The 9,698-nt window shown below is 42.0% G+C and overlaps 1 protein-coding gene across 1 annotated transcript in view; it reads right to left on the bottom strand.

The window, feature by feature from the left end:
• XKR4 (XK related 4) overlaps positions 1-6,021 on the bottom strand; it is a 383,052-nt gene extending 377,031 nt beyond the window's left edge. Inside the window, exons 1-2 of the mRNA XM_004697771.2 lie at positions 5,992-6,021; positions 82-538 (exon numbers count right to left, since the gene is read on the bottom strand). Of these exons, the coding sequence (XP_004697828.1) occupies positions 82-538; positions 5,992-6,021 (487 nt within the window). The remainder of the gene's footprint in view (positions 1-81; positions 539-5,991) is intronic.
• Between the last annotated feature and the right edge of the window lie 3,677 nt (positions 6,022-9,698).

Below are 9,698 nucleotides of genomic sequence, written 5' to 3'. Positions count from 1 at the left end.
GGGCGGCGGCGGCGGCGGCGGGGTACGGCCGCGAAGGCCTCTTTGTAGCTCTCGGAGGCACAGCCCTGGGCAGGGCCAGGCCAGCGCGCTGGGCACCACGAGGCGGAAAGCGGAGGCTGAAGGGGGTGTGCGCCCGAGCCTCGTGGGCGCTGGGGAGGGGCCGCGCGGCGCGGAAGCCTGGAATCTCACTCGCCAGCAGCCCTGGGGCGGGCTGGCGTGGGGGGCGGTTGGAGGAAAGATGGAGTGGAAAGCTGGGCGTCAGGTTGGGGGGGACTGAGAAGCACAGCCTTTCTCGTCGCAGGTCCCCAGCGCCAGGCCGGTCGCTCCCGCGCTTTCCTAGCCTGGAGCCGGCGGGGCCAGCGGGCGCGGCCGCCTTAGTGGGCAGAGGAGCGTGCTCCCTGCACTGCACTTCTTCAGGGGGTGAGAAGGAGGGGTGTGTGTGCAGGGGATTCGGGAGAGCTTGGTGGGCGGGGCGCGCAGCGTTGGGAAACTGAGTCTCAGCCCTCTGGACTTCTTTAGAAATTGCCTTTTCTGAAAGCTATAGGGATTGCAGAATATGTGGTCCCACAACTCCAGGAAGAATTCGAATAAATTAAATCGGTGCTTGAAGCGCCGTACCAAATTGCATGCGAAGAGCATAGGATATGTTCAGATGCTTGAAAGATTCTTAAAAGCCCAATCAAATAAGTTCTTATTAGGTACCCACATGTCTGTTCACCTCATAGAGACCCACTCTTTGTACAACACGTACTGTGCAGCCGTGCGCAATCCTTGCTATCATCCTGAATTTGAACCCACTGGTGCAGCCACTGTGTCCATAGATCTCCGTGAGTGTATGACACCTTTTGTCACTGACCCTCTCTACCAAAGCGATGTCCTTCTGGAACTAATCCCTCCGAGACCGTGTCCGTAGGACCTGAGTAGTCTCATCATCTTCCCCCTTCTGTGTGTACTTCTTCCAAGAAGGACCTGGGGCAGCCTTCACCAATACCATAATTAAATGCCAACATTCTGTCTTCCTTATTCGCTGTACAGCTTCTGCATGCATATAAGGGGAAAATACCAAGGCTTGCAAATGCTCAAGACGACATTTTTGCTTTCTAACACTTTAAAGCGGTCACGTGTAACAGGTTTTCCCAATGCAATACATCTTTTGGTTTCCTGACTGCTGCTTCCATGGGCATTGATGGTAGATCAAAGTAAAATAAAATTTTTGACATTTCATTTTTTTTCCTGTTTATCATGATACTGTTTCTTGGACCATTTGTGAGGATTTTTGTTTTCTCTCTCTTGAGATGTACTCCATACTGAGGGCTGTAGTCTTTGATCTTCATCAGTAAGGGCTTCAAGTCCTCTTCACCTTTCCCAAGCAGGATTTGTCATCGGCACAAAGCAGCACCACGGTTTATCAAACCGACAGCTGGATGGTGGAATCAAATATAGGCTTTTCATTTTTTAAAAAAAAAGGAAGACCTAGTTTTCATTTTTGTCCCACTTAACTTTTGCAAATGTAGAAGACAGGCAGTGTAATTCTTAAAATATACCATGACTCACATTTTATAAGAGCAGAGAGGGAAGTAAGGCTACCCAGTTTTACACTGCCACTAAAAGCACAAGTTGTCTTCTAAATTGGAGGGCAAAACCTAACATTTCTTGGTCCCCTTCTCCTGGCTCTCTCTTCAAGTACCAGACTGAATTCAAACTCATCAGTGATGCCATTTTTAATTCGTAACTCTGAGGTAGAAGTGCACAAATTCCACTGCACTCTAGATTTATCCTAAGAAGTGCTGGGAATAAGACATTGGGCTGCTAACCGATAGGTAAGCAATTCAAACCTACCAGCTACTCTGTGGAACAAGATGTGGCAATTTGCTTTCATAAAGATTGCAATTTTGGAAGCCTTGGGGGCAGTTCTACTCTGTCCTGGAGGCACTGTGAGTTGAAATTGACTTGGCAGAGGAGGGTTTAGCTAGACTTCTCTACCACAGCTATCTCCTACTCAGGACCTCAGCTGTTTCAGAATCATCCCAAAGTGGGTTACATTCCAATTTCTAGATACATGGTGTTTAGTTTCCTCCTGGACTAATACACAGGATTCTGCCTTAGTTGGCTTTTGCCTAACATTCTGATAGGAGGTTGTTGAGCACAGAGACAGAAATAAATAAACATGTTTTGGCAATTACATGATTTCCTGTCAATTTGAGCAAAGGAGTGGAATCTAGCCTGTCAATCAGGCTGCAGCTTGATGACCTCATTAGGAGGTGCAATGGAGATTAGTAGCTCACTGGGGGCTAAACCCAGTCTCTCTGCCTTCCCTTTCCTGCTGTTGAGACACTCAGAGAGCTAGAGAAGACCCGCGCCAGCATTGAGATGCTTCCACTGCCACTGGATCCACAAGACCATCTACCCACTGGCCCATGATATTCTGGCATTCGACATCATTGCATGTGCTGTGTGATTCCTCTAAAGAGAAATTTGTGGACTAGTATCGGACAGATGAACTCATATCGGATTTATGGACTTGATCTGGACTAGGATGGGGTGTTTCCTTCATATACAATTGCACTTTTATATAAAGTTTTTTCTTATACACGAGTGTCTATGAATTTGTTTCTCTAGTCAACCTGAACTAAAATACATTTACATAAACCAACATTTCTCATAAAATCCATAGCCACAATGGTGAATAAGGGACTGGCCAGGATGACAGGGGCCAATTAGATGCCAAGAGGGGAGTAGATTCCTAAGCCTAGCTTTAAAACTGGGCCCTTGTGCTGTAAGAAATTCCTTTTTGGAAAACACCTTGGCACTATTTCCCTAGGGTCCAAATTTAAGATTTCGTCTCCAAGGCACTGTTGCTGATCTTAGTTTGTGCAAAACCATCAGGGAACGGAGTGGTCTCTTAGGAAACCGGGTCCTATGGGATAGAGTGTATTCTAGGTCAAATACAATGTCTTAAATTGCACTGGGGCATGAAAAGGCCGAGAGTATTTGGGGTTCTGAACACCTGGAGCTGACAGAGGGTGCCTTTGGAGCAAGGGTGTTTTCTGCTTGATTGTATCCTCTGCAGCCAGGTCCATGCCTGCACAGACTATTGGCTCAAGAAAGATTATTTCAGTGAATACATGAATCTGTGGAAGAACAAGCCACAACTGGAAGAATGCTATATTCTTTGCTAATTAATGTTCCCGTGGAAACATAGTAATTATAAGTCTCATTAAGTTCTTTTTAAAAAAAATACTATTATGTACATAGATAGATACATTTACTCAAAACATTTTTGACCCTTTTTAGAAAGTTTCTTCCTGAATCATGTCTTTGGGAAGTGAAACGGCCATGTAGTTAATGGAAGGGGTATACAGTGAACCCTCGTTTATCGCGGTTAATCGGTTCTACTGTGATAAATGAACTTCCGCGAAGTAGGATTCCTTATTTGTAAATCAAATATTTTCGTAGTTAGAGCATAGAGGACATGAAAAAATACCTTTTAGTCACCATTACACTCGTATTACCCAATTTATTAAACGAAAAAGGGAAAATACAGTAAAACATTTTGGAAGTTACAATTATCATGTATTATTTATTATATTATTTATGGCATCAAGCGTGTACAGTATGAGCCAATCAGTGGCAGTAATGACAGAGCATGCGCTGTTACGCAAAAACCGCGATAGAGTGAAGCCGCGGAAGTCGAAGCGTGAAGTGGCGAGGGTTCACTGTACAAGGAAGTCAGAAAACTAGTATTCATCTTCAGCCTCTGGTACTTACTGACTGCAGGATCTTGGTAATTTACTTAGTACACGGGATTAATATGAGGAGTAGATAAAATAGCTTATTTTACTGGGCTTTGTATATGATGTGGTTTTTAAAAGGCTAATCTTTTAAATCTACTGCTTACATCTCAGGATCAAGAGGCAGTAATTTACACACAACAAGGAACTACCACATGGTTTTAAACAGGAACCGTGTGCTTCAGCATTGTATCCTCTCTCCATACTTATTCAATCTGTATGCTGAGCAAATCATGAGAAAATCTGGATTATATGAAGAATTATGTGGCATCAGGATCGAAAGAAGGCTTATTAACAAACTGCAATATGCAGCTGACACAACTGTCCTTGCTGAAAGTTAGAAGGACTTGAAGCACTTGCTGATGAAGATCAAGGAGTGCGGCCTTCAGTATGGTTTACCACTCCGTGCCATGAAGGCCAAAATCCTCACAGCCAGACAAACAGGCAACGTCTTGATCAATAGAGAAAATGTTGAAGTTGTCAAGGATTTTGCCTTGTTTGGATCCACAATCAATATTCATGAAAGCAGCAGTCAAGAAAATAAAAGATGTGTTGCTTTGGGTAAATCTGCTGTACAAGATCTCTTTAGAGTATGTGGGGGGAGGTCAGATGTGCAGGCATTCCCTCCCCTGAAGGCAATCAGTTGCCAGACTGCTGGTTCATCTACCAAGGGTGGGCCTGCTCCCTGCCTCTGGGGACAATGGACAGGCTCCTGTAGGAGGAGTTTGCACCCTACTGATAATGGTTCCTATGGAGACCCAGAGACCAACCCCTAGAGCACCCTCTCATTGCTGTGTAACCTATAGTGCAGCTCCTCCCTGTGACATATGTCTCTACCTGTAATTAGTGGGCTGGCTTGCCCCCAAAAGATATGTAGGTGTGAGTCAGCAACATAGATTGCTCTCTGACTCTGAGCTCCTTGCTGCTCACTCCCTGGTCACTCCCCTCTCCCTTGTTCCTTTACCCTCCTTCCCTTCCCCCTCTCTCCACGTGGACCACCAAGCTGGGCTGAGGTGAGAAATGCTACCTACCATGTAACATGTCTGACTCTATTATTGTAATATCTCTCATGCTCTCGATGACTCTAATATGATACTTATATATCTCCACCGTACAATTGTGCATTACTGAATCCGAGTAGTAGTAATAGTAGTAGCAGCGAGTGGGGGCTGGCACCCCACTCCCCCACGCAATTTTTTAATTTAATACTACAAGAGTATTGAAAAGCAAGGGCATTACTTTGAGGACTAGAGTGTGCCTGACTCAGTCATGGTATTTTCAGTAGGTTCATATGTGTGTGGAAGTGAGACATTGAATAAGAAAAACCGAAGAAGAATGGATTCATCTGAATTGTGGCACTGGAGAAGAATATTGAAAGTACCATGGACTGCTAAAAGGACAAGATGGTCTGCCTGGGAAGAAGTGCAGCCAGAATGCTTCATAGAGGCAAGGACAGCAAGACTTGTTTTTACAGATTTGGAAATGGGTAGTGCTGTCTGTGGGCATGTTATTTAAACTCTCTTCAGCTCCTTCATGTTCATAATTTATAAAATAGACATAGAACCAGTCTCTAGTATTCAATGTTGTTATAAGAAATAAAAATGATACCTGAAAAATACTCAGCACATTAATATGCTATGTGCTATTATTTTTTACATCTCTTCTATCCTTCCTTCCTCCTTTTTCCTAACTTCGACATTCTGTTTAGCTAGTCAACTCTCCTAAATTGTTGCTTTTGTTTTTCACCATCTAGTTATCATCTAGTTGGCCATCAGCTCATGATGACCGTGTGTAAAATTGAATCAAACTGCTGTAATCCACACGTTTTCTTGGACTGACTTTTGGAAGTAGATTGTTAGATCTTTCTTCATAGCCTGTCTTAGCTGCGTTCTGCATCCTGACAACACAAAAGCTTCCACTGAAGTAATTGCCTATGAGTTACACTACATAAGAATGGAAAGTGGGTCACATCTAGGAAAAGTGAGATTTCTACCACTGAGACACCACTGACTCAACGTCTCCCTAAATTAGAGTTCCTGAAAACACCTACATCAGAAGCATCATTTCAATGTTTGCCTGCTTGTTTGCTTGATTACAGATCCCTAGCTTTTCGGTAATCGTTGACTCCTCTCCTTAAATCGTCTTCTCTGCGTTCTATTTCAGAAATTCTTAATATCCGTTTCAAACATTCACTACTTACCCCTCGTAAATGTTTAGCTTGCCTCTTCATGTACCCCAAACTATCCAAGAGCTTCAATGTATTTTATCACATTTCACACCCCTTAATGCCTTAATGGGGGGGCAGTATTGATTCAGTGGTAGAATTCCTGCCTTCTCTGTAGAAGACACCCCCCCTCCCCCAATTTTTCTTTCATGGATTCCCAAGTCCAATGTCCCTAATGTACAGCCATCACCCTCTGTCAGTTGATGCTTGCACGTTGCAATCTGCCATTTTAAACAGGCTTCCATAAAACTTTAACTAAAATGCATTAGGAAGAAAGATCTGGCTATCTAAGTCAGAGTATCAGTCCATGAAAACAATATAAATTTTACTGGTCTGAACTACAATGAATCAGGACCAGGCGAGGTTTTCCTCCACTGTACATGGGATTGTCATGAATTGAGAGCCAACTCACAACAGCCCCATCATGCTCTCACTTTTCTCCTTACAGAGTTTAAATTCCATGATCAATTGCTATAAATGCTCTGTCACTCACACCACCATCTCTGTTGCCATTCTCACTTGTCAGATCATCACCCCAAAGAAGCCATGTTTTCCCCAAGCATCGTGAGCCTAGTCATGAGTTCAGAGCTCCTTTGAAATCTATGACTGGGGAGCCCCCAAGTTGATTTTTATGTGAGAATTCCCAAGGGCCTAATAGGGTGGAATATGTTCTCTTCCCATCTGGCAAAACCGGGGATGAGTATGAATAGTGTTTGATTGGCCAGGGTTCAGCTGGTTCATTAGTCTTGTACCTATGTAACCCTACTCAACACGAACGGGAATGGACTGAGAGAGAAGAATTTGTTAGACTGGTGTTGCCACCAGCATTCTGGACTGACACAGCAGATAAACCTGATGTCCTGGCCCAAGATGGAAAAGTTTGGTTACAAATAAATAACAAGTGGAAGGCAGAATAAATAATAGTGGAAGATAAAGGAATTAATAAATAGGTTATGCCACAGGGAAAACCTAATATCATGTTTATGATTGCGTGAAGTTTAAATCTGGGAAAATTAGATGTCCTCAAAAAATGAAATGGAATTTATAAAGATCAATATCCTAGGCATTACTGAGTTGAAACGGACTGGTATTGGCCATTTTGAATGAGAAAATCATATGATGTACAATTGGGAATAAAAAATCAAGAGGAATGGGGTGGCATTCATTGACAAAAAAGACATTGCAAAATCAATCTTGAAGTACAATGTTGTCTGTCATACGATTGTATCTATCTCCTTTCAAGGAAATTCAATCAATACAACTTGTATGCAAATTTATGTACCAAACAAAAAAGCCAGTAATGAAGAAATTGAAGAATTATACCAACCATTTCAATTGGAAATTGATCTAACATGCAATTAACATGCATCGATCATTATTTGCAATTGGAATACAAAAGATGGAAATAAAGAGAAAAGAATAGTAGGTGAAAAACATAGTCATGGTGATAGAAATGAAATTGGATAGAATTTTGCAAAACCAATGATTTGTTCATAGCAAATACCTTCTTCAGCAACAAAAGGTGGACTTCTCAATACATAATCACAGAAATCAAATTGACTACATCGTGGAAAGAGGTGCTGGAAAAGATCAATATCAGCAACTACAACCTGGTCAGGGACTAACTGTGATAAAGACTACCAATTGCTCACATATAAGTTCAGGTTAAAGCCGAAGAAAATTAAAATATGTCCACGATATGATCAAAATACGACCTTGAGTTTATCCCACCTGAATTTCAAGAATAACTCAGGAACAAATTTGACACACTGAATACTAATGAAAGAAGACCTGGTGAGCTATGGGAGACCATCAAGAACATCAGACATGAGGAAAGAGAAAGGTCGATAAAAAGGCAGGAAAGAAAGAGAAGACCTCAGTAGATGTCACAAGAGACTCTGAAACTTCCTCTTCCGAGTAGAGCAGCTAAAGCAAATGGAAGAAATCACGAAGTCAAGAGCTGAACAGAAATTTTTAAAGGGCAGCTAGAGATGACAAAGTCAAATATTACCATGAAATATGCAAAGACCTAGAATTGGAAAACCAAAAGGGAAAAACACAATCAACATATATTAAACAGAAAAATCTCAAAAAAAATTCAAGCCTCGAGTTGAAATGTTGCAAGATTCTATGGGCAAAATATTGAGTGATCCTTCCAAAGAAGATGTAAAGAATGCACAGAGTCACTGTACCAAAAAGAATTAGTTGATGTTCCACCATTTAAAGAGGTACCATATGAGCAAGAACTAGGTGCTGAAGGAAGAAGGTCACACTGCACAGAAAACATTAGGCAAATACAAGGCTCCAGGAATTGATGGGATACCAATTGAAATGCTTCAACAAGCTGACGATGCAGTGGAAGCACTCACTCTTCTATACCAGAAATTTTGGAAGAGAGCTACTTGGTGAACTGATTGGAAGAAATCCATATTTGTGCCCATTCCAAAGAAAGGTGACTCAACAGAAAGCTCAAATTATAGAAAAATATCATTGATAACACATGCAAGTAAAATTTTGCTGATGCTCATCCAATAATGGTTGCAACAGTACGTTGACGGGGAGCTGCCAGAGGTGCACGCCCAGTTCAGAAGAGGATGTGGAACAAATGATATCATTGATGATGCCAGATGGATCTTGCCTGAAAGCAGAGAATACCAGAAAGACGTTTACTTATATTTTATTAAATATGCAAAGGCGTTTGACGGTGTGGATGACAAACTTAAGAAAACTGGGAGGTCCAGAACATTTCATTGTGCTCATGTGGAACTCATACAGGGATCAAGAGGCAGTTGTGCTGTTGTTTTATCCTCAGGTTGTTTATCTTGCCTATCGTATATAGCTAGACATGAAAAAAGGAAGAAGAAGAAAGAAAAGAAAAAAACGGGGGGGTGGCTGTAAATAGTTCCAAGTTTAGACCAGAGCGTGGACACTGGTACAGATAAGAGCTCTCAATACACGGAATCCAGGACAGCTCACCCTCTTAGGATCAATAATGAGCATAGCGGTTCTTGAGAAGGTGGTGTGAGAAGGGGAGCAAGGGGAAACCAACACAATGATCAGCGTATAACCTCCCAAAGTGTAGCGTCCACCTCCCCATGGGGGGCGAACAACACAAATGTGGGTGAAGGGAGCGAGCGGGCAGCCTAAGAAAATAATAATAATTGATCATTTATCAAGGGTTCATGAGGGAGGTGAGGGGAAACAGAGGAGCCGATACCAAGGGCTCAAGTAGAACAGAAATGTTTTGAAAATGATGATGGCAATATATATACTAATGTGCTTGATACAATTGATGGATGGATGGTCATAAGAGCTGTAAGAACCCCCAATTAAATGATTTATTTAAAAAGTTATAAAATTAATTGTAGTGATGATTGTACAACTTTGCTTAATATGATTGAAGTATTAAATTGTTTGATATGTGAATTATATGCCAATAAAACATTTCTTAAGTTTCCCTAAAGAGTTGCCTAACGCCTGTTTCTTCATCAACAGCCACTCTCCAAGGCTTTCAATATTTGACAATGCTTCAAATTTATGCATGCTTGGATCCACAATCAATGCTCGTGGAAGGAGCACTCAAGAGGTCAAAAGACATGTTGTATTATTTAAATCTGCTGCATAAGATCTCTTTAGAGTATTGAAGAGCAAGGATGTTACCTTGAGGACTAAGGTGCCCTTGA

Source organism: Echinops telfairi, unplaced genomic scaffold, assembly GCF_000313985.2.
Source record: "Echinops telfairi isolate 266 unplaced genomic scaffold, ASM31398v2 ScPeMD7_1;HRSCAF=3_0, whole genome shotgun sequence".
NCBI classification, from domain to species: domain Eukaryota; kingdom Metazoa; phylum Chordata; class Mammalia; order Afrosoricida; family Tenrecidae; genus Echinops; species Echinops telfairi.
The sequence above is the reverse complement of the archived record's forward strand: the minus strand, read 5'-3'. Positions and strand labels throughout refer to the sequence as shown.